Source organism: Phanerochaete carnosa (genome assembly GCF_000300595.1).
Source record: "Phanerochaete carnosa HHB-10118-sp unplaced genomic scaffold PHACAscaffold_9, whole genome shotgun sequence".
NCBI lineage: Eukaryota > Fungi > Basidiomycota > Agaricomycetes > Polyporales > Phanerochaetaceae > Phanerochaete > Phanerochaete carnosa.
In genome coordinates this window covers 1,356,032-1,378,391 of record NW_006767636.1, presented here as the reverse complement: position 1 = coordinate 1,378,391, position 22,360 = coordinate 1,356,032, and the positions used below count along the sequence as shown (strand labels likewise).

At 53.0% G+C, this 22,360-nt stretch overlaps 7 protein-coding genes across 7 annotated transcripts; 3 read left to right on the top strand and 4 right to left on the bottom strand.

Annotated features, from left to right (window-relative positions):
* Positions 1 to 204: 204 nt before the first annotated feature.
* PHACADRAFT_101605 (uncharacterized protein) lies at positions 205 to 1,425 on the top strand (the record flags this gene model as incomplete). The annotated part of the gene is made up of 2 exons (XM_007399640.1): positions 205 to 577; positions 680 to 1,425. 2 exons carry the CDS (start codon positions 205 to 207, stop codon positions 1,423 to 1,425), a joined length of 1,119 nt encoding a protein of 372 aa, XP_007399702.1.
* Positions 1,426 to 4,263: 2,838 nt separating this feature from the next.
* On the bottom strand, positions 4,264 to 7,430 carry PHACADRAFT_127917 (uncharacterized protein). Its single transcript, XM_007399639.1, has 3 exons — positions 6,894 to 7,430; positions 6,443 to 6,834; positions 4,264 to 6,381 (listed from the first exon to the last, which is right to left on the bottom strand). Exons 1-3 carry the CDS (start codon positions 7,218 to 7,220, stop codon positions 6,264 to 6,266), a joined length of 837 nt encoding a protein of 278 aa, XP_007399701.1. The 5' UTR covers positions 7,221 to 7,430; the 3' UTR covers positions 4,264 to 6,263.
* A 158-nt stretch (positions 7,431 to 7,588) lies between these two features.
* On the top strand, positions 7,589 to 11,601 carry PHACADRAFT_262313 (uncharacterized protein). The gene is made up of 11 exons (XM_007399638.1): positions 7,589 to 8,120; positions 8,258 to 8,742; positions 8,793 to 8,855; positions 8,907 to 9,156; positions 9,205 to 9,376; positions 9,425 to 10,159; positions 10,208 to 10,556; positions 10,608 to 10,702; positions 10,759 to 10,810; positions 10,862 to 10,972; positions 11,027 to 11,601. The coding sequence occupies exons 2-7, from the start codon at positions 8,276 to 8,278 to the stop codon at positions 10,402 to 10,404; spliced, it is 1,884 nt and encodes a 627-aa protein (XP_007399700.1). The 5' UTR covers positions 7,589 to 8,120; positions 8,258 to 8,275; the 3' UTR covers positions 10,405 to 10,556; positions 10,608 to 10,702; positions 10,759 to 10,810; positions 10,862 to 10,972; positions 11,027 to 11,601.
* A 1,049-nt stretch (positions 11,602 to 12,650) lies between these two features.
* PHACADRAFT_187295 (uncharacterized protein) lies at positions 12,651 to 14,210 on the bottom strand. The gene is made up of 3 exons (XM_007399637.1): positions 13,689 to 14,210; positions 13,348 to 13,634; positions 12,651 to 13,292 (listed from the first exon to the last, which is right to left on the bottom strand). The coding sequence occupies exons 1-3, from the start codon at positions 13,997 to 13,999 to the stop codon at positions 13,108 to 13,110; spliced, it is 783 nt and encodes a 260-aa protein (XP_007399699.1). The 5' UTR covers positions 14,000 to 14,210; the 3' UTR covers positions 12,651 to 13,107.
* A 1,242-nt stretch (positions 14,211 to 15,452) lies between these two features.
* Positions 15,453 to 16,924, bottom strand: PHACADRAFT_177314 (uncharacterized protein; the record flags this gene model as incomplete). Its single annotated transcript, XM_007399636.1, has 2 exons — positions 15,453 to 16,603; positions 16,656 to 16,924. The coding sequence occupies 2 exons, from the start codon at positions 16,922 to 16,924 to the stop codon at positions 15,634 to 15,636; spliced, it is 1,239 nt and encodes a 412-aa protein (XP_007399698.1). The 3' UTR covers positions 15,453 to 15,633.
* A 1,406-nt stretch (positions 16,925 to 18,330) lies between these two features.
* PHACADRAFT_165232 (uncharacterized protein) lies at positions 18,331 to 18,866 on the top strand (the record flags this gene model as incomplete). The annotated part of the gene is made up of 4 exons (XM_007399635.1): positions 18,331 to 18,424; positions 18,471 to 18,612; positions 18,673 to 18,762; positions 18,812 to 18,866. 4 exons carry the CDS (start codon positions 18,331 to 18,333, stop codon positions 18,864 to 18,866), a joined length of 381 nt encoding a protein of 126 aa, XP_007399697.1.
* Positions 18,867 to 20,151: 1,285 nt separating this feature from the next.
* Positions 20,152 to 21,561, bottom strand: PHACADRAFT_262307 (uncharacterized protein). The gene is made up of 6 exons (XM_007399634.1): positions 21,404 to 21,561; positions 21,246 to 21,327; positions 20,920 to 21,196; positions 20,823 to 20,868; positions 20,569 to 20,771; positions 20,152 to 20,508 (listed from the first exon to the last, which is right to left on the bottom strand). Exons 1-6 carry the CDS (start codon positions 21,502 to 21,504, stop codon positions 20,183 to 20,185), a joined length of 1,035 nt encoding a protein of 344 aa, XP_007399696.1. The 5' UTR covers positions 21,505 to 21,561; the 3' UTR covers positions 20,152 to 20,182.
* Positions 21,562 to 22,360: the final 799 nt, after the last annotated feature.

Below are 22,360 nucleotides of genomic sequence, written 5' to 3'. Positions count from 1 at the left end.
GCACTATATGCAGCCAGTTCATCCCACCAGCTTGTTCACTTTCTAAATCTGAATACAAGACCTCTATGCAAAGCAGCGGTCTGAATTCGATCACATCCGTCCATCAGCGGCCGATGTACCGCTTCCAACAAACGCTGTGGCAGCTTGCCAAGTATAAGTAAACAATCGCTCCTGACTCCCATCGAGTAGCTACGCTCTTTGAACATGGCTCATTTGAGCCTCACTACGGTTAGCGGCAACTCGGTGATACGCCACTTTCCGTTCCAGGGCTACTTGGGTCTTACACCGGTGCACATAGAAGGAATTGTGCAGATACGTCTAGAGGCGAAGCAGAAGCGTATACCTGCCAAGCTTCTTACCGTCTCCGTTCGTGCTTACGAGTCGCGCCGCACTGGAAACTCCCAGACTCGTGTACTGGTCGACTACAGCCAGACATTGTGGAGCAAGCCCTCAGACCAGCCCCATGCAGAATTGGGCGATTTCCAGTCGCCGTTCAAGATCACCCTCCCGAAGGGTGTCGTTGGCTTTAGTACCGTAAACTACCAGGATTACCGGACGTATTGGAGAGTAGAAGCCAGTGCGTTCTTGCTCCAAATGGAGACAGCATCGCTCTAACAATAGCTTGACGCGTCCGTGCTCTGCTCATCCATATGTGGCTGTGTCCGTCACCGCCTTACAGCTCTCGAGCATGCGGTTGCATTCAAGTCGGACATAGTCTTGTCAAAGCATTTCGACTTGTTGCTCACGCGCCACGACATTTCGCGTCCGCTAAGCCCGCCTCCGCTGCCGTCTGGGCCAGATATTGACCCAGCTTTACCGCTAAGGACTGACAAGCCGCGCGCACCAGTGCTACACTATAATATTTCAACACCGGTGCATGCCGTCGGGCCGACAGACCTGTTGTTCACCTCAGTGTTCATTCGACCAGTCGACAAATCCGTCAAGCTGCGGAGCGCGTCGCTCCTTGTCGAGAGGCGTCTCGTTCTGCATGACGACCGTCCGAGCTCGCCGTTGTCGGCCAACCGGTTCCGTGCCCACATCTCTCTGCGCCCCTCACCTGCCGAGCACGGGAGCGCAGATGACGTCTTTGCCTTTGGCGTTGTCAGATCTCCTTCGTCCCCTGTTGTCGCCACGCCGTCTAATATTTATCCATCTCCGCCGACGTCGCGTGAAGGGACCGGCCGCCAGAAGACTGTGACGTCTACGGTCGCAGTGGGTCAGGCAGCCGCGTTCTCTCTCGATCGCGAGACAGGCGTGTGGACCAAGACGATATCTCTACCGTGGCCGGCCTCGAAAGGACAGTCGCGCTGGCCTATCGGAGAGACGGTGAGGGGCGCTCTCGGCTCCGTCAGCTTCTGGGTCAAGGTCAAGGTAGCGCCCATGATGCCCGCCACACCCGCACTGCTCATAGCCTGCCGCTTGTAGGTAATTATCACGTCTCCTTCTGGAACGGAAACCATCGATCTGCAACCGAGAGAGATCCTCGTCATGTTGACGAGCGACGCCGAACGACGGCGCGCCCTGGAGGCAGCCGATTCCGATATGGATTTCATGGCGGAGTACACGCCTCCGCCGTACACTGCTCCGGCACCTACTCAGCGGCGGCCCACAGGGGACATGCCGGGTTGGGATGTGGACACTCCCGTGAGCGTCACCCCCAACGGAGCGCCTCGCACCGCAGACTCGATGGCCAGTTCTTCCCGCACCCAGACTACCACCCCGTCGCGGAAGGGCCTCAAAGCGACACTGGCAAGACTGCTAGGACGAACGAATAAATCCAGTGAACGTTCGCGATAGCAACATTCGCTTTGGCGGGAGTGAAGCACCGCGCCGCTTGTCGGCATGGCCGACTCGCTTGAAGCTCAAGGGCTCCATACGTACACTCCCTGCGAGAGGGCCGAGAGCAATGCGAGATTGTGTACACTGTACTAGAGAATTTCTTGGATATTTAAAGTATCTAGGACAGTAGCTTCATTTCGCCTCTCAAGTCAATATCAATAGGCTGTAGTAATAGTGTAGTGTACCGAATAATGTGCCAATAATTCTGCCGTCCTCTCCAGATGCCAGCAAAATTTTGAGATATAGAGGACGAGGATTAATATTACACAGCCTAATAATACCATAATTTGAGCACGGCCTCACTGTGCCAGCCGCAAAAATGCAGGTGACTAATGGCACGGCTGCGGCGAGCATGCAACTTAGTTGTAAATGGCTGCATAAGGCACGGCAAACCTTGTTAACATGCTCATCCACCGCTCGGGAGACATCGGCCCCCAGCTGTCAAACCGAGAGTGCAAGTCGACATGCATACAGGCTGCCCGGAGCCGGAACCCTTCCCGCGAGTGGCGCATGATGTAGAATGATACAATTTGAACCTAAACCAACTCGAAGATAATGCATCTTTCAGGTTACCAAGAATGTCACAGTGTTTTGGGAGATTTGTACAAAATAGATAGATAAGCAGAAAATGACAGAATGATCTTGCCCTTGAACCTCGATGTAACGACGGACCACACGTCTAGAGTATGGCTGCCCAGCATGTCTGAGACTGTCTGTATGGTGAGCTCCAATCTTGAATCCAGTAGAGTCAAGTTCTTCAAGGTATCAAACGCAGAGCTTGAAGCGGGTCTTTTTTGTATCCTTCGGGCAGGAACCATACGGCACGCTTCAGGCCAGCAAAACTTAAAATGACGACCGATTGGGTATGGGTGATAAATGAATTACTTCTGTCAAGCTCATCGAAGCTCATCCGAGGTAGATCGTCCCTTGACATCCCGTTGACAATGCATCCGCTTACATGCGGAAGCAACGTGCTCGCGTACGAAAGTTGCTTCTGTTTTTTTGTGAGTAATGTTCCCACCCCATTACATTCAAGTCGGACACCTCTTGCATCTTTGCACACGCACCTGTCATAGTTCATGCATGATTACATGGATTTTGTGAGCCAGCGAATCTATCATTCAGCTAGTGTCAAGTCGACGGATTCATATTTGCTCGGAAGCCCGACGAAAGACATTCTACCACCTTCGGCTCGCCCGACAAGCCGACCCCTACATTTGCGGAATAGTTCAGTCAGCTTATAACCGACGCTCATTCTTCCATGCCTTCCGCGGCACTAGGCAGCCGCCCTGCATGCGACAGTGGATTACACGGAGGAGGCCGCATAGCTGACATTATTTTACTCGCCTCTGCAGAGCAGCAACGCCTTCACTAGCCGCTTTCGGAGATGAATTCCGCGCAAGTTACGCATTTTGTGCGTCATAGGCAGATACCTACGGCTTTCCGGATGAAGTGCGCAAATTGATAATGCTGGTTTGAACTCTGTTTGAGACACCTGCTAAGGGAGGCGCTCACAGGCACCAGGCGACTGGGTCGAGAACAAGGACGACTCGGCGGCCACGAGGGACGAGGCGGTGAAGGCGAAGATGGGACTTTCGCGCCCACGCGTGCCCAGGCGGGCCTCGTGATGTGCCTCCGTGACTGAGTCTCCGACTTCCCTGACGCGCTGTCGGAAGCGTGGAGACGTAGCTCATCAAGAGGGGGAAGGACCAAATTTTTCGAGTTGAGCCGGAAGGCATGCGTGGGACCCTGGCTCGAAATACCCAAGGCCGTTCCGACTAGGATAGTCCGGAGGTTGCGGCGCGCGCCCAGGGCTTTAGCGCTCGAGGTAATGTGTGGAGTGAAGCGTAGCCACATCGCCTATTGTGCTCACCTGCGCGCCCGAAACCCAGATGCAAAAGCATGGCAATGAATTATGTCCGTTCTGTACGTGAACAATAGAACATTTTCACACCTTACAGGATCGCGTGGGAGCCAAAGATCAGCAAAATGATCTCGAGAAGGGCCGGAACCTGAAGCTAATCCGGTCGTCAGGCCCCTTGGGCTGTACTCGACATGACGGGCCATCACCGTTGTACAGCCTATGCCCGCTTTGATGACGTGGTGACTGGCTGTTCTTAATCTTATGCCGTTTGTCATCTTACGGGTTTGACTCTTACCCCCATCCATTGTTCTAGATAGGTCTCCTCGAGTAACGTTTCCTTCGCCCTCGACCCATTCGCTATCCTACTTTCTTTAAATAATTGCTGTTTCCCCAGTCATGCAAGGTAAACGTCGATAGCGCTCATGAAACACGATGACCAACCTCACGCCATGCTTCACGACCTAGCTGTCTCCGGTGTGCGCCACGAAGCGAAGCGTGAGCCAGAGGATGTCCCGCTGACTCTTCCTCGTACGTCTCAGCTCCACTTCTGTGGATATCTCTCCCGCTGAGCTCCATTTCAGCTGCGGACTGCGGGTCGCGCCCTAGGGATCCGTCGACATCGGCGCACATGCCCCCACGCATTTCTGGGCACGATCTCATGGCAATCTTCCCGACGAATCCGCCCTCGCACACCGTGTCATGCGACGACTTGTTCAAGAAGCAGGCGCGCCAGTTCTTGTCCACGCCAGAACCTCCTCTCCGAACGCCCAGGGAGCCCACTAACGGCGCGCCCGGGCAACACATGTCAAGGGGAGAGGCTGTGGCGACTGGACATGACGCACAGCGCGCCGCGATGGACCCCAATAATCAGCTGCGCCCTCAGCAGTATGCCGCGTCGGCGCAGCAGAACGGCCGGACCCACGCTCGCCGCACCTCGAGCAGCAGCAGGCCGCAAACGGGGAGTCGTCCTTCGACTGGACAGCAACAGGGCTCGATGCCTGTCATCTATCAATATGAGGCATGTTCGCTTGTTCGTCACCAGCGCGAATGAAGATACTGATGTGGCTTTTCTGCGCTTCTCATCAGCCAAAGCAGAGTGAGCCCGGGTCGCAGCGCTCCTCTGAGCGACGGACAAAGTCTTCTGAGTCACCGTTACCTTTATTTACGAGACAACCTCTGAGTTTGGACCGTTCGCGGACAAATTCTCAGGCTTGATCGCGTTCCGCCCCGCATGTGCTATTCACGGGGCTGTTCACGACCGTGCTCGAACAACCTGCTCTCCCTTCCTTGACTAAATTTATTGAGGTCGCTTCGTATAGTACTCACTCCTTGTAATAGATTATTTACCGTAATGCATCTCGACCCGTGCAGTCCTTTCATCGCTTGCCCAATGGGACCGGTGGTCAGTTGATGCTTATACGAGCTTCTGGACGTAAATCGGTGCATGTGGGTCTCGAAGCAGAGGTATGCTTACATTCATCTCTTGGCCAGTAGTGCTGAGAATCACCTTTCCAGGCCGAGAATCCATCAAGACCTGCCTAGTGCACGAGGGAAATAGGGGCAATCGCAATCTATGTATTGTTCCCCTGGGTGGGTGTGGTTAGTGCGCAAACGCGGAACGGAGTACCAAAGTTAAGTTCGTCGCGCCCGCAGCTGCAAGGTTCATTGATAGTCTCCTAGGAAATGGAAAACTCAAATAGCCATCTTAGGTTCGTTGGCGCGGGTTGGGTACATACAGTACCGCACAGCCATTTTCTCCGAGAGCGGACTATCTTCATCTTTGGCGAAGCTTCCCCACCAGAACCGGGCGGCACATCCTCACTGCTCCTACGGATATGGTCAGCTGCGGGGCCTAAGGGGGATCGACTCGCCGTGCTTGTCACTGAGACAATCACTCCTGCCACCGCTCGTCCCCGCTCGTCCAACCACTCGTCAAAATGTGGTTTGCTGCGATGTCAGGTGCCCGCGTGTAGCAGCCTCCCTTGATATGTAGACGGTCCTGCGGAGTTACAGACGATTCCGATAGCATTCATCTGCCGGTGAGTGAGTACACCTGTCGAAGACCTGTGCATGCGTGTGATCACCATCACTTCGGTACATTCCGCTGCTCAGCAGCAAAGTGTAATGGAAGGATGATCGTACAAGCCGGGCAGTGCTCCAGAAGCTCACAAGCAATTATGAAGCTAGGTGACTGAACCCTGTATACGCTCACACTTCGGTCAGATAACATTCTGTATCGGTGATACCCACCTCACCCCGAATGATATGAAATCTCATTGGCCTCCAAATGCGTTGCGTCCCACAGGACCTTTTCGCCGTTTTAGCTACCCCGAGCGTGTACGCACGCACTGGGACAGGAATGCATGTGGTGATGGTTGCGAGGATCAATCTTGACATATATGACAGCTCCTGGGGAGACCGGACGCGGAGACTGCGTCGATATCTTCGGTGGCTACATTATTGCATAGCTGGGCGGAAATTCCGGAACATTAGATGTTTCCAATGTAATAGAAGCTTACATCGTAGTTGCCTACTAGAATTATGATGATGGTGATATGGTCTAGAAATCATACCCGTCGTCGCTCCCGCTGAAGACGACGTCGTCTTGATCGCCCTCGTCGTCTGAGGGAAAGCCAAGGTTCCCGTTAGACGTGCCTTCCTCCGCGAGAATATGGTGCCTAAGAATAAGAAGATCGCGGGATCAATAAATGGCCAAATGAGCGAGAAAGACAGGCACACTTTCTCAACAGTTCTTCAATGCCCATGTTCGCTTCCCAGTCCACGCGGATCCAAGAGTGCACGAGCTCGCCACCACGGTAAACTAATATTGTCGGCAAAACGTCTGTGTCTACATCATCATCCTCCCAGCCTCCGTCAGTTCTCTCTTCGTCGCTATTGTCGTCATCTTGTTCATCGTCCGAGTGATACTCGCCGGGCACCAAGATCTGGCGAGATGGCGTCCGACGCAGCGAGAATGGCGGCCGTACCGACAGGAAGTTACTGCTGTCTGTTTGCGGCTTCGACATTGCGAAACCTAGCGCACCTGCCCGCCCACGAAGGAATTTTGTCGAGGGATACAGCCGAGCAAGCCGACTAAGAGTGTCATCGAGGACAGCACATCGATCTAAGGACTACGGCAGACACCTAAGCCTTAGTAGCACAAAACGATCGTAGGAGAGCTAGCACTTACGGGGTCGTAGATATGAACTACCACCCAGACATGGGGATCTTCAGACTCCACCGCATGCACAAATGTGCGTTCGCCGACCTCCCGGAGGTGGCCGAATCTTCCCTTACTGAATGGGTTACGCGTCGATGTGGAAGGTTGTCCTTCCTCGCGTGCCTTCTCCGCCAAGCGTAGCTTCTCCTCTTCGGCCCAGGTCAGGCCACCTAAGCTAGCCTTCTCCATAGCACGATTCATGGCCTCGATTTCCTGTGCCCGCTTGGTGCGCGCAAGGGACTGTGCCTCTTTTCTGTCACGGATAACGCCCTTGACACCTGTTCGACCGGGGCCCATGCCAATGGAATCCTCTTCGCGTTGCTGGCTGGATATTCTGGCCTCGATTGCTCGACGTCGTTCCGCATCGGAGTCGTAGTCATATTCCCCGTCCTCCTGTGGCCAGTGTGCGGGCGCCGGGGATGAAGAGCGCGACCTTACGGGCGACGATGAACGGGACGCAGGTTGGAATAGCTTTCCAGATAGCACAAGATCTTCGATATTGCCATCCTAGAGATGTGAGATGAACGATGAGGGGAGTTGAAGAGAGACAATGCGTACGAAAATGTCTGGCATGATGTGGTAAGAGCAACGCTGAGCAACCGGGCGTCGCGGGGAAGACAGTGAGATCAAGCTCTGCGCTCACACGCCCCCGAACCTCGAAGCTCACACTCATCCCTCATATCTCACAGCTTGCTAAAACACTTCCAGCGATGTGACGTCGCCTTGTGCGGCCACCATTCTCGCTTTTCTCCTCCAAATTACCGAGCGCAATATTGAGCCTTCGGGCGCGGGGGTCAATCACATGGCCCTCATCCAGCACAGCCGACGCCGGGCTCTCCTCGACATAAATTTCGGCCGTCCACTGCGACCAGCGACCCCATATTCGCTGCCCCGCATCCCAGCTTGGCGACACTCCGGACGTACCGCCTGGGTTGCCTCAGCTGACCTTAGCTGACCCCTTGGCACAGCCCGATCGAGCTAAACTCGATTTTGACCACTGTCTTCAAATTCGACATCCCGACTTTCTTTGCGCGTCCACTCTATCGCCCTTCAAATACTCTGCACAAAGTTCGTGGATGGTGGAGGACACTAGATCTCTTCCATCCACCTTGAGAAACACCCCTTGCAAGTGCTCCTGTAATGCTCAGGTTGGCATCCAGTTCCATCTCTGTGTCCCGAGTGTCTTCCCGTCTTCCGGTGAGTGCTTGCTCTTGATGACCCTGGGTCAAAATATTGCTGTATTGAGGTGGAGGCGGCTCCGGAGTGCTCTCGCTCTTGCATCGACCGCCTCTCGACCTCGTCTAGTACAACATGGCTGAGACTTTGTCCTGCAGCACCGTCCGACGGCTACCATGTCCAAATCACGTACATTCAAATCGTCCGCCCTCCGAAAGGAGGAAGTCCCTCGCGGCTACGCGATTGACCCATCTGCAGGCAAGATGCTTCGCTTTGAAGCCTCTCTGCCAAGGCTACCAGTCCCTCCACTATCATCTACCGCAGCTAAATACCTTGAAACTATCAAACCTCACTTGACGCCTGAGGAATTCTCCAAGACGGCGATGATTGTCAAGAACTTTGTCGAGTCCGGGCAAGGGAAAGAGCTGCAGAAGCGACTCGAGACGCGTGCGGCGGACTCGAATATCAAAAATTGGCTGGCAGACTGGTGGAATGAGACCGCATACATGGGCTACCGCGATCCTGTGGTTGTGTATGTAAGCTACTTCTACGTGCACCAAGACGATCTTCGGAAGCCTGGTCAGGCAAAGCGCGCCGCGCAGCTTCTGAAGGGTTTTCTGGCGTTCCGTTCATTTGTGGAAAGGTGGGTGCACGCGTCCCATTACCCCGGCTTCACACTGATGCGCTGTGCAGCAAAGAGCTGGAACCAGAAAAGGTCAAGGGCACTCCTCTCGCGATGGCTTCGTATAAATGGCTGTGAGTCCTATGTTGCCGAACTGCGCGGACAGCACTGAACATTACAGCTAGATTCCATGCATGCCGGTACCCTGTGAAGCCCACTGATACCGCGCACAAATTTGATCCCGCGAAGCACAATCATGTCGTCTTCGTCCGAAAGAACAAGTTTTTCCAGGTTCCGCTCGTCACCAGGGACGGGCGTGAACTCACTGCGGCGGAACTGGAGGTTCAAATTGATCGCGTCATAGCTATGGCCGGCGAGACGAAAGGTGTTCCGGTCGGTGCTCTGACGTCCGAGAACCGGGATATCTGGGCTGATGTAAGGTTCAATATGTCATGAGTTGTTCAGTGCTAACACGGTTTCCAGGCACGAGAAGCACTGCTCAGGGCTTCTCCCTCCAACGCAGCGGCTCTCCAGGCCATCGAATCTGCGATGGTTATCGTCTGTCTAGACGACACTAAGCCCGTCACTCGCGAGGACATTAGCTGGAGTTGCTGGGTAGGCGACGGCAAGAACCGTTTCTACGACAAACATCAGGGTATGTGCGCTATCGTCTCGATTACGACATGGGCCTAAAAGTTCGTAGTGATTGTGTTTGAGAACGGCAAATCTGGCTTCCTTGGCGAGCACTCGTGCATGGACGGTACACCGACACTGCGCATGACCGAGTTCGTCATTGGCGCACTCGCACAGGGCAAGCTCGACCTTGGTGCACCACGCTCGGCAGACACCGGCAGCACCCTCGAGCCGCCGCGTGAGCTCACGTTTGTGCTCGACACGGTGTCGCGCGAAGCGATTGCCCGCGCCGAGGAGCACTTCGATACGCTTGTCGGTGCGCATGACATGGAGGTGCTGCACTACGAAGGTTACGGCAAGGAGTACATCAAGAAATTCAAGACGTCCCCAGACGCGTGGGCACAGCTCGTGAAGCAGCTCGCGTTTCACAAGATGTTTGGCCGCCCGGGCGTGTGCTACGAGAGCGCGCAGACGCGCAAGTACCAGCTCGGCCGGACCGAGGTCATTCGCGCCGCAAGCAACGAAAGTAAGGCCTGGGCAGAGGCGATGCTCGACCCCGAGACGACGGTCGCCCAGCGCGCAGATCTCTTCCGCAAGGCTATGGCACGCCATCTGCAGTACGCGGCCTGGGCAGCGGATGGACAGGGTGTCGACCGCCACCTGTTCGGTCTGAAAAAGATGCTTCAGGAGGGCGAGCCCACGCCCGAGATCTACACCGACCCAGCATACTCCAGAACAAATCACTGGGAACTCTCGACGTCAAATTTGTCCTCGCCGTGCCTTGATGGCTGGGGTTATGGAGAAGGTGCGCTCTTTATGTCATGCTGTGTCTCGTGTCTGACATATTTTCTAGTCGTGCCCGACGGCTACGGCCTGTCATATACCATTGGCGACGAGTACATCCGCTGGACGATTACCAGTTTGAAGCGTGGCACAAAGGAGTTCAAACACTACCTGGCCGAGGCTGCAACGGAGACACGGGAGATGATGGAGCAGGCAGTCAAGGAGCGGGCGGCCAATGCGTCACAAGGCGGGAAGGTTAGGCTATAGAAGCTTCCTAGTACATAGAGGTACAGTAGTGGGCGGAAGATTCTGATATAGCGCACTTGGTCCTAATCCAGTTCAACAAGTATGGAATGCGAGTTATGCAGCGTCTTCCGATAACAGCACATATTCTCTCTGAGACTCTCCGAATTTGAGGACTAAAAAATGACTTAACAGGGTTAAAGCGAACGTGAGTAGGAACTACTCACCATCTCCCAGCTTCAGTTCATAATACCTACTGGTGGGAATGGTTTCCCCATTCACAGCCGTGCCATTAGTCGATTCTAGATCTATGACAAATGGCCTGCGTGGCGCATGCATATTTAGTCATGGATCGTGGATAGTATGAGAAGAGCATACTTTACGACTGCCTTCGTATCTCCGAACTCGTTCTTCTCATGAATCTGGCGGACTGATTGCTTTTTATCGCACAGAAACGTAAGTAAAGATGACTCCAGCTTACATTGAATAGCAGCATGCTGTTTAGAGCATGACGGGTGGTCTACGGCGATGTCCACCACCAAGCGGTCTCGGCCAACGAGATACGCACTTTGCCTCTGGATGTGCAGTACGTCTAGCGAACGTTCAGACGTATGACACTAATGAGCACAGGGCGAAAGCTACTTACCGAGTTGCTCCTGCCCCTTGAACACGTATAGTCTCCAGCCTACTGAAGGCTTCCGCGCTTCTGGAGGCTCGTGGTACTTGAGCACCGTCTTCGTCCCGTCCTTGTGTTCAATAGTTTTGGTCGCAGCAGCAAGCAGTCCGCTCGGGTTGAAGTTAGGCTTGGCCTTGTCCTCCGGAGACTTTGAACGGGAGACTCCCGACTTCGGCCGGGACGCTGAGCGGCGGCGCGGCGACGCAGAGCGACGCGAAGGGCCATCCTTCGGTGTATCTCTTCGCCGCTCACCACCGCCGTTTCTCATGTCTCTATCATCCCTATCCCTGTCTCTGCCTCGATCTTTGTCTCGTCCTTCCCGCTCCCTTCTGCTAGGGTAATCCCTGTCGTAGTCATCGCGGCCCCTGCTATGCCGCGGTTCATTGCGTTCGCGGTCGTCTCTCCGCCGGTCACGCTCGGGATACCTGCTTTCTCGCCGCGGCGGGTCGTCATACTCCTTCCTAGAACTTTTTGAAGTTCCGAAGTGGCGATCAGGATCTTCGGTGTGGTACGGGCGGCGAGGAGGAGAGTCTCGCACCATTGCGGGCAGTTGGTGGTGGGAAGCAAAGTTTGGATCTAATCTCTAGATGTGTGGGCTGCAGGCTTTATCGAGAGTTTGCCTGATATAGGTCCAGATATGTCTCCTTCGGCGTCTTCGCAACCAACTCATTACTGCTCCGTGAGTGAGGGCCAAATCGGCGCGCAGCGACATGCTGTTAATATGTACAATCTCTGTCTCCCCGTCCGACGACCCACCTTCCAGGAGGATTTAGTCCGCCGTAGCTATCGTTCCTTGCGCTCGTCTGGACGCCCAGAGAAAAGCTCAATCAGAGGAAGCATTCAGATCGATACCGAGTTGCAGAAAGTTGCGTTAGAGGACTACATGCTCATGCTCATATGCATTATCCATAGTCCGCGGCCTTATGAGGCAGCAGCTTGATCCTAGAAACCTGAAGACGATCGACGACAGCCAAGGTAGACCCATATTTCTACGTTCCACTGGTGTATGCATGCATATGCGCGATTAGCGTTTAGTACGTTTAGTACTCACAAATGTTTCCATGACACGGATACGGATAGCACGACCTTCGCTCATGCTGTTCCTTATTTTCTTCGCAGGAAGCTCGCTACCTGCAAGTCGCGGATAGGCACACGCTCAGGCTCGTGAGCAAAACCACGTAGCAGTTCGTGCAACAGTAAGTGGTACTGGTCTGAGGAAAGGGAGAAGCTGCAGCGCTGACAGTCATGGAATGTCAGCGCGCTTCATTATGGCGAAGAAAGGTCCCGAAGTTAAGTAGATGCCTACGTATCTGCGCCGAATTTGGCCGTCATTGGTAATTGTGTCCATGCTGCCAGCGAAAAATTCCCCCAATTTCTCTGCCCCGTACAAGTACTATTGAGACCAATCGGATGGTATGGACTAATTTTTCTCGATGCTGCTTGTATATTGAGATAAATTGACAGAATCTTCCTGGAGAAGATAACCTGAGCCGTTTGACGAGTACTATTTGCGTATAAAACCGTACTACGGAAACGTTGGTTCAAGGTGAGGGCGCTCCGGCTCGTCTTTACGAAACCTGCCATGCTCAAAACTTCTGCTAGTGGTTATATGGCAGTTGTATGCTGCAAGTGTCCGTTCGGAGGAAGCATCTATGACTGATTCCTCTCGCACCTAGCCTGATGCGTCCGCACATATGCAGTGCACGTTATCATTCTTGCATGTAACTTCGACATTCTGCTCCTTATCTGCCGACGCGCACGGACTATTGAGCAGTTTGCTCGTCAGCCAGCTTACGCGTTTCAGCTTTACCCCGTGGCCATCCTATTCGTTGTCTGGACGCCACCCTCCGGGGGACGCAAGCTAAGTTTACTGCCACTCTCACGGTAACATTCCAATGCTTGCTACCGCTCATTATCAGGTAAACTCAGGCGCCTCTTAGAAGGATCACTTTAAACCCTAAAATCTGCCGCATGATTCCAGGCCGCCTTAGAGCGCGCACTCAAGAGTAGTATGGCATATATACCGTCAGCCCTCTCACTATGGAACAGACTCATCTCCTACTACCCCAGCTAGATCTCAAATCCATCGCCGTACTTCCTGCGGCGGTTCTACTCGTTGCATGGGCCATTCCTTTTCTCGTCGACAAAAACTGCTTGATGGGATACCCCGGGCCTCTGCTGGCTAACTTCTCCAGCTTCTGGCTGGCTTCGAAAGCGTACAAAGGTACGTCGTCGTCTGCGGTTCAAGCACTGCATGAAAAACACGGCTCGCCTTCCCACTAGGTACGCACTCCGAGTCATGGCCCAAGTTTTGATAGGACCCTTTGTTCGTCTTTCGCCCAAATATGTCTCCGTTGTCGATCCCGAAGCACTGCAAGCGATCGTGGAATGGAGGCGAAGACCTTCATTGATGACGTCCTGGAGATATGTGAGGTTCTTAACGAGATCGAAGGGCGCTACAACCTCATCGGCACCGAAGGTAGAGTTCGGGACTCCGAGAACATCGTCCAGTTCTTTTTGAAGTCTTGCTTGCATATTCTTGTTCCGCGCGACGTGGTACGTGACGATACCAATAGAACTAATAATCGTGAGTCAGACCATCAATTCACCATACTAAGGCAACGCCACCGACCTAGAGGTGGTATCAGAGCCAGCGACGATAAGACTCAGAGCCTCAGCCGTCAGCTCTTGTTCGCCCAGAGGCTTGCCCTCATCGTCGCGAGCCGCAGCAAGATGAGAAAGGAAGTCTTTTCGCACGACCCAGTTGCCAGGCGTTTGGACACTACTGTAATCGCGATCTCTACAAAGAGATGACGGGACGCTCCTGCCTTGAGCGATTGAAGTTTCGATATCAGCAGGCGAGCTTGAGGGGGAAGACAGCCGGAGGGGAAGACAAAAGGTACAGCCTCGTTGAGAAGCTTGACCGCTGGAATTGTCAGCCATTCTAGGTCTGTGCTCTTTCGGCCATAGGACTTTTTGACCCGTTCCACAAATACAGTACAGGCGCGGCGTCTTTCCCCGTTTCCAGCATACCGAAAGGCGCGCCGAAAGCCAAATCCCCTGTGAGGGGGGTCAACAATGTCGCCACATAGTTCGGCAACGGAACACACCAATAACATCGAAAGTGCCAAAATTAAACCCTATCGTCGCGTGATGAATTTCCGACAATTCCGCTACAGAATATCGCACTTACTTGGCATGCAGTCGAACCAGACACAGCCATCTCCGGCGGTCCAAGGGCATTCTCCGAGAACGCCATCGATACCTTGAGTTCCAACGGCACACAAAGTGTCGAACCGCTCCACGAGCATGAGCTGATGCTCACGTACGTTCGGCTCAAACTCCATTATGCCCTTCATCGACATGGCATTGGCTGTATACTTCCGCTTTCGACAGTGTTCCAGCCGAGAACGGAAAGAGAACATGCTACGTTGAAAATTTACGAAGGCGTCGTAGAAGTCGGTCTTCAGTGCGCCGGAAGTGCGGCCGTAAATTGGTGTCGGCTTGCCCCGCGAGGTCCCTAAGAACGGATTGACAGTTGCAGGAAAGACCCTCCTGCCTGGCACGCATGTTAGCTGTCCCTCGTATGCATTGCACAGACGCAATCGATCTGGGGTGACGACGCGGACGAGTTCAATCCCGATCGCTGGACTCTGGGCGACAGAAATACAATGCTCAAGTGTTTTGCACCCTTTTTGGTAGGCCCCAGGTGAGCGCCACCGTCAGCAGAACGGCTAGAAATTACGATTCAAATACAATGGAGCCTTTTTCAAGGGCTTGCATCGGTAGAACCTGGCAATGATGGAGATGACGCTTTGTATCGCCACCATATTCCGTCGCTACCGCTTTGTCCTTGCTTATCCCGACCAGCAGGTGAGTCGGCTGTTGACGTGCAGGTCAAGGGCATCGATTAATCCTTCTGGACTAGCTCGAATGTAGTGAAGGGCCCATATGCAAGCCGAAGAACGTCTACGTCGGTATGCAGCGGCGGGGTTGACTGCCTTGCGCCGGACCATAAGCGTTTGGACCTCTACGGTTTTTCAGGGCTTCTCAAGGTTTTCCATGTCCGGGTTCGCTGGGGGCCCCGAAGTTGTCGATGACTGCAGACAATGGCAAAGTGTAAACGCTCTTATCCTCACGCTTTCACCGGCGTCTTTCAGCGTTGAGAGGCACTGTCTTTTCTCACATCTCATTTCCTGCTATAGATCCAATGACACCAATATGAGACCGAGAAACGGAGTTTACAAAATGCAATGATTCGATCATCCGATAATTTCGCCTGAGAACTGTCGCAAAGAGAATACGCGGCAGGAGTGCAATGATAGCTTCGTCATGCGCAGAGTAAGCAGAAGTATGATTCGGCGTATGATGAATGAGATAGACTAATGATGAGAATAGCGTCAATTTGGTAGGGAGGTATCAATACAGAGCGGAAACATAAGCCAAAGAAGTAATCCCGAGGATTACGGGAGAGTGTTCGATCCATCTGGCGAGTCTACTGCCACAAAACCAGGTTAAAATCACGAGTGTAATTCGTGTGTCAACGGGACTCACCAGACTTCAACGGAACCAACGTGCTATTTGCGTCCCTTGAGTACCTTCGAAGGGAGTGCTTCGTGGTTGACGCATTTCTTCTTCGGATTTTTAAGGTGGCGGATAAGCGCATCTCGACGACTGAACACCTGCCAGCATCCTCCCACCCTATCCTCTCTCCGCCACTCGACCACCTCTGCCGTATCAGCTACGCCGTAGTGGGAAGCAAGGTGCAACGGTACGCCACAGCAGACATGCTTGTCCTCCTGATAGTGCCCCAAGATGTGCCGCTTCAGGTCTGGGCGGCGGCGGTTCTTCTGGACGTAGTCACAGAGCGGGCAGTTCCAACGCTTACTGCTATTCGACGTGACTTGCGTCCTCGGTACAGGAGCCGAGATCTGCTCCTTGCGTGCCGATGTGCGCTTGAGCTGAGGGCAGCGCGTGCGAGGCGAACCACATTCGGACGAAGACGCGGAGCTTGATGAACCTGCGCGAGGAGACGTGTAGGGCGAGTAGCGGTTTACACGTGTAGTGCGTGCGGTACGTGAGGTGGAGGAGGGGCTGGGTTTTGCGACGGAATGACTATGTTTCGCGTGTGTGGGCTTCTTGTGGGAAGCGCGTCGTGGTGTGTAATCCTCGTCGGCGTCATCAACGTAGTCGGAGTCGCCAGAGTCATCATATTCGGACTCAGAATCACTCACACCGTCTGCGTTTGCGTCGGACTCGTGCGATGTGTCGTAAGGCTTATACGCGTTCGTTGGGACTCGCGGACTCGCGGACCGAGATGAGCTACAACTGGTGGGAAGATTGGATAGCTCCCACACGCTCGCCAAGGGCGAAGGACACGTTTGGGAAGTCGATGAGGAATGCGACCGGCGGTCGTACGCGAAGAGAGATGTAGAAGCATGAGAGAAGTCGCTCGGCAATGCAAGTGTCTCATCTAGACCTGCACCTCGGTCGTCGATGATGGATGTAGGGGGCGACAGCGTCGGGTCGTCGAACAATGATCGAGGGCTGCTACTTAGGCATTAGACAGAGTGCACGATAGTCAAACCATGAAACGTACGAAGAGGCATCGGATATCGGACTTCCGGCAAAGTCGTCGAGACCGCTGCAAGTGTAGAAGTCCGATTGCGCGCCGGACGAGCCGTCGTATAATAGAGAAAGCGCAGATACTGGAGTTCCCGAAGCGAGTCCATCCGACAGTGGACTACCAAGGTCAGCGTGGAAGCTGGCCGCGTACCAAGGATCGAGTGGTATCTCCTTTGCGTGCAACTCTGGTGAGTAGAGGAAAGAGGTGAAGTCGTCGAAGAGGGAGTCGTAGGAGTGCTGCATTGTGGACGGGATACGGAGGATAGGAAGTGCAATGGAGAACCAGTCTCATGTCGAACGGCCTTTTATAACGGACAGACCACTTCCTTTGAGCTCGGATGCTGTATCCATGGCTCTTGTGTTGGGCTTTCTCGTATCAAGCAGGCCGGTTTTTTTTCCCGGACAGTAGGTTGCTTGCAGCCCAAAAGCAGGAATTCTATCAAGGGTGTGTAATCGTATTGGGACCATTGCAACGAGGAGTGCCTGTCCCGCCTCTCAGCTCAGCGCCCGATGCCGTCCTTCAGCCAATGAGGGATCGACTCAGTTGCCGCACGATGCCGTATGACGGCTTTCTGGATCCTTGGACAAAGTCGGTCTTTCAAACTGATACACGGGGGACGGATTTGCGTCTCCTGCACTCCATTATTAGGCAACACCAAAGGCCTCGTGTCGCAAGTTCTTTCATACGCACCCCACTCCAGGGGTCGAACTTGTGCTTTTCCCTCGGCGGTGAGGCTCCAGACACCGGAACGCGGCATAGAATAGGTCACGCACTGATTAGATATCGCCTGAAAGCACCCTTCCTTTGAACAGCCACATCGCAAGCGGCAAGATCGACCTGCCAAGGAAACAATGGGGTCGTCATGCCAGGCGGTGCGGCTGCTGCTGCTGCCCGCCCTCTCATCGACACATCATCGCGCGTCGGTCAACACTGAAGAAATTTCGCGATTGTTGCACAACGTTGCCGTCTATACCCTAATGTCTTTTGAGGTTCCTGTATGACAAGGGAGTAGCTCATGGATATCTATGGTATGTGATCTGCTAGGAGTTCCTATAACAAAGCACAGAGTATCAGATCGGGTCGGGTACTGCCGAGGGAACTCCGGGTCGCATTTTGCATTGCCACCGATTTCGTATACGGGGCTCGTCCCGCGCAGCTCGCCACTGAGGCTAACGTGATGGAAACTTGTTCGAAGCTCGGGACGTTATGTTGAGTGGCTGAGGCACCCTGAGAGGAGCTCCGGAGCGGTTGAACCGCACGCTGAGCACTGGCAGAAGATGTACTGCGTCTTGCCATGCCGGAAAACTTGCGGAGCAAACGAGCAGAACCTCCCGCCGGTGGCGGCAACTATAGACATACCTGGCAGGTCAAAGCCTGGCGGGTAGTGTTCTGTCTCGAGGCTGCCGCGTAGGGATTGGTGAAGTGCTTCTACTCATACAAACAACACACTCTGCTTCTGGGGCATGATTTGCTCGTATTTGAAGTTGTGGGCGACACCCCGTACAAAGTGTGGCCAAAATTTGGCGCCTATCATTTAGAAAGACGCCTATCCGGCGGTTCACTTCGAGCGCTTGAGCCCCGTTGCCTGTCCTCTCTTAAAGGTCTCTGGCCAGACTATCGTCCCTTCAGAATGTTCACGTTGCCCAACATGAGACAGCTTGTCTCTGCACCCCGGCTTTTCCGAACAGTCGTTAATAAGGCTGCGTTCCGGCCGATACCTCAGACTCAGGGTAACATACCAGGTATTACGAAGTTGAATGAGCATGTGCACTAATGGTACAACTTCAGGGATAATAGACTCACCCGAGGCGTTCTTGAAGGCCATTGGTAGGTCTGCAGAGTCCAAAATTACCGCAGAGACTTGGGCGGACTTGTGGAAGTTGGATGGCCCTCGGTTGAAGGCTGCTGGTGTAGACGTAAGGGATAGAAGGTGCGTTAGCGGGGTTGCACTGTACTGGTGTTGTTCTTAAATCCATAACTACTCTGCCAGATATCTTTTGTGGTGCATGGAGAAATTCCGACAGGGTTGGGATCCGAAAGACTTCGCTCATGAACCCAAGCCGAAGAAGAAGATACGTGGGTGAGTACCATGGCCACGCGGTCGTAGCACATCATTGACCATGCTGCAGATGGGGTCCTGTTATACAGTTTGGGAAACGAATTCGGTCTCGTCGAGACCGGTAGCTCTTGTCGTGCGCACCTTCAACCCAGTATCCTTTTCCCTCGCGTGCTCCTCGCAAATCATCATCCTATGACCTATTACGTTTCATTCAGCTTGTGAGTGGGATATGATAGACTGGTGCTTTGAGCTGCTGTTCGTTGATTCAAGCGATCTATGCTTCGAAAGTGAGTTCATAGGATGAGCTTAAAGCGCAAGCCTGGAATTACATTTCGGTTTATATAGCAAAGTACTCCGAGCTAATCATCTCTAACGAAGTCAGACATTGGCGCACGCTTCGAAGCAGCTCCAAAGACTATTCATATTGTTGCATAGGTGGATGGAAGCAGAATGACATGGCCAGACTGGAGGTGTATCGACGTCTGCTGTCGGCATACTTCCCATATTTATAGCGCTGACACAAAAGTGGACAGTTAATTGATTGTGTTCAGTAACTTCGCCCCTCCGTCGCGAGGTTAGCGAGTGCAGTCGTGGCGTAATGCGATCCAATTAATATACTCACCAACGTAATACGACCACCCGCAGGAGGTTATGTCGATGTTTTGTAAAGGTTTGACGTTCGCAAACTGGTGCAAACGGTAGTGCTAGCATGCTCTTGCCTATTTTATCACGCACTGTAAAGTGTGCTATAGAAGCTTCAATCATATCAGATAGCCTCCCTGCGTTTTGTGGAGGAGTCATGTACAAGTATGAACATACGGAGAGCGCCATCCGACGACCACAGAACCACTCGCGATGCTTTTACAGCGTGCGCAAGGTTATCCCACTTTCCTGCACCCAGATGAGTATTCTGTAGCATGTTTAAACCACAAACAGATAGCCCAAGTCCTGCTGGAAACGAATAGTCGTGTTCTCACCTCTCAAAAGGATGCTTCACGATGCTACCGACGAGCTCCGTACAGGGCGACCACATTGAGACCATCCCTAGCAACAATGGGCTCGAATTAGAATATTGGGATTGTCGCCAATGCATTTGTGTACGTCGTGCCCGGGTTATTAGCTCCGAGTTAGGTCACAGCACACGCACACACCTACTTTTGAAATGTGAGTCTAACAAATCGCGCCATAGACGAGAATACGCGGCGGATACACAGGAAGAGAGATAACGCATGCGTGCAATTTAGTGGGTGGTACAAAATCCGGAAGGTCCAATAGTGCAGAAAATCGCACGCGTCGCGGCGAAAGATAGCGGGGGAGCGTTCGAGCATGCCGCCAGGTACCAGCGGCAAAAAAATTCATCCTGGGCCTAAGTCCAACAAAGGTGCAATATTTGCTAGTCTTGCATTGTGGCGATATTATTCGATCACGCGCATACAACGGGCTAATGTTCGCCCAAATACATTGGAGGCGCAAACAAAAATCGGACAGTCCCCTCATTCCTTCCCAGCATCATCGCGTCCTCCTCTGCTTGCATTTCGCCCAGCCACAGGGGATCTCTCGGTCGCGGCGGGTGTTCCACTTCGCGCATGGCGATCTTCAGCCGCATGAGCTGATCTGACTTGTACGGCACCGTCTGTGGTAGCGAATGCGCCGTGGACGAATGTGGAGTGCGCAAAGGGTGCGGTGAAGATGGTGTACTCGGAGAGGTATTGGCGGTGGAGTTCTGCCCGCCTTGCATCAGCAGATCAATTATTGAGTGCGCAATCTCTGAATACGGTGGAATGACAGTGTCAGGACGTCAAACTGAACAGGGGGTATGAAGCGTACCCTCAAGATCCTCTACTTGACAATGAAACTTTGTCTCCCATTCCCCGCGTCTTCCCAGCGTTTCCGCAAGTTCATGTGCTGTGTGGTACCCGGGCTGCACGGGAATTGGTGCTTGCTCGAATGATGACAGCAGTGACGAGAGGTATACGCAAGCAAGAGCAACAACGTGAGATGGGTATGACAAGTTGACAAGAGTTCGAAAGCTGAGTGACCCGTTAGTATTTTACAGAGTCAGGCATCATATGTTACTACACCTGTCAATGGTAAGACGCCAGGCAAGCTTAGACAACTTCTTGGGCACTTGAACCAGAGTGTCAGCTGATGATCGCACTATGGTACAATGTTATTTACCTCCGAGCGCGCGACTCATCTTTATGATGTAGGGGAAGGGCATCCTGGACGTAAAGTTGAAGGAGACTGTCTCAAGGATCAGCCGCTCCACGGCCAGAAGACGTCCTCGATCCTGCTCAACCGTTTGTGGATCCATGTCGACTTCCCCGGCAATGGATTTTGACTTCGCTGCCAGCTCAGGGAAACGCACGGCGTAGGATACCATAAGAATTTCGCGCGGTTTCTTTAGGGTGTCGTGCATCTTGGTGGAAACGTACAGAGCAGCTAACGAAACGTCCTATAGAAGGAGTGACGACGCGTGCTATAAAAATTTGAGCAGGACGTACGTGGTAGTTGAAATCCTTCCGCGGGAAGAAGAGATGAAAGCGGTGATAGAGGTTCTGCCCGGTGGCGATTGTCTTTCTGGGGCTGCAGGTGCGCACGTTAGCTGAAGGTCCCAAACGCTAAGTTAGGTCAGAACAGAGCAGATGGGAGCCATACTCACAAGCCAATCTTGGACCCTACAGCTTCTATAAACCCGCAGGCTTGTTGCCGCTGCTTCTCCTCCTGTGTCATAGAGAGCTTGCCCCTTTGGCGTTCTGACATGCGTTCAACCTCTTCTGGGGTAAAGTATGGCAGATGATATTTAACATGGGAGGCAGGCATTTGGGAAGGAGAGTCCCGCAGGCTGCCATGCTGAACTTGCTGGATGTCCATCATCGTAAGTTATGCGCTGAACTTGAGCCAGGATAAGGCTGAAGATTCGACGGCTTTAGATATTAGAAACTATTATTATTGCATAATTACATGTATACAGTACTGAAAAGAGCAATGCTGAGATAAGATCGATAGACATCACTTATGCTTTAAGTTAAGGTAACGTTGGATATATGCCTATCTTACTCGGATCAGAGATATATAGACTTATGTAATAAGAAAGATTTGGAACTCAGATTACATCGTTTCAATTGATATTTAACCCGGATTTAACATCGCCGCCCTCAGTTGGCACCTATCACAAAGTTGCTGAGGTAGACAAAGAGCTTATGAAAGCGAGTCGGAAGGCTGCTAAGAAGAATTCAGGCTTAAGAGTGGATGAGATGGGCTTCACAGTCGGGGACAACAGTTCTAATGAGTGGTAGTGCCAGTACATATTGCCATCTGTATTGTTGCTACTAGTAACCAATACCGTCTTTTGCTAAGTACAATGAAGGGAATGCATGTTTGAAAGCCTTGCTATGCCAGCTTGGGGATAGACAAAATTCAGCTAGGCCCGCCTGTACTTAGTCCGAATGCCTGGGGGACCGAAGGCCCTGAAGCCAGTTTTGTCCGAACATTTTTGACCCAAAATTGTTCCTCCTGTCTCAGCATTTTCTGCAAAATTTGGAGGACAGCCTGAGGGATCTGACCCAATTGTCGGGGGTCCTCCAACGCCTCGCTTTCAAAACGCTTGTTGCGAGAC

What these genes read in the sequence shown, in the direction of transcription:
- PHACADRAFT_127917 (XM_007399639.1), bottom strand. Translation starts at nt 7,220, where the DNA reads ATGGGCCCCGGTCGAACAGGTGTCAAGGGCGTTATCCGTGACAGAAAA. An exon ending in TAGTTCATATCTACGACCCC is followed by an intron (nt 6,835 to 6,893) that starts GTAAGTGCTAGC and finishes TGTCTGCCGTAG; the next exon opens with TCCTTAGATCGATGTGCTGT. An exon ending in ATTGAAGAACTGTTGAGAAA is followed by an intron (nt 6,382 to 6,442) that starts GTGTGCCTGTCT and finishes TCTTATTCTTAG; the next exon opens with GCACCATATTCTCGCGGAGG.
- PHACADRAFT_262313 (XM_007399638.1), top strand. Translation starts at nt 8,276, where the DNA reads ATGTCCAAATCACGTACATTCAAATCGTCCGCCCTCCGAAAGGAGGAA. An exon ending in ATGGCTTCGTATAAATGGCT is followed by an intron (nt 8,856 to 8,906) that starts GTGAGTCCTATG and finishes CATTACAGCTAG; the next exon opens with ATTCCATGCATGCCGGTACC. An exon ending in ACCGGGATATCTGGGCTGAT is followed by an intron (nt 9,157 to 9,204) that starts GTAAGGTTCAAT and finishes CACGGTTTCCAG; the next exon opens with GCACGAGAAGCACTGCTCAG.
- PHACADRAFT_187295 (XM_007399637.1), bottom strand. Translation starts at nt 13,999, where the DNA reads ATGGCTGACAATTCCAGCGGTCAAGCTTCTCAACGAGGCTGTACCTTT. An exon ending in GGCTCTGATACCACCTCTAG is followed by an intron (nt 13,635 to 13,688) that starts GTCGGTGGCGTT and finishes CACGATTATTAG; the next exon opens with TTCTATTGGTATCGTCACGT. An exon ending in AACTTGGGCCATGACTCGGA is followed by an intron (nt 13,293 to 13,347) that starts GTGCGTACCTAG and finishes CTTGAACCGCAG; the next exon opens with ACGACGACGTACCTTTGTAC.
- PHACADRAFT_262307 (XM_007399634.1), bottom strand. Translation starts at nt 21,504, where the DNA reads ATGTCAGAACGCCAAAGGGGCAAGCTCTCTATGACACAGGAGGAGAAG. An exon ending in GATGAGTCGCGCGCTCGGAG is followed by an intron (nt 20,869 to 20,919) that starts GTAAATAACATT and finishes CTCTGGTTCAAG; the next exon opens with TGCCCAAGAAGTTGTCTAAG. An exon ending in TGGCGTCTTACCATTGACAG is followed by an intron (nt 20,772 to 20,822) that starts GTGTAGTAACAT and finishes CGGGTCACTCAG; the next exon opens with CTTTCGAACTCTTGTCAACT.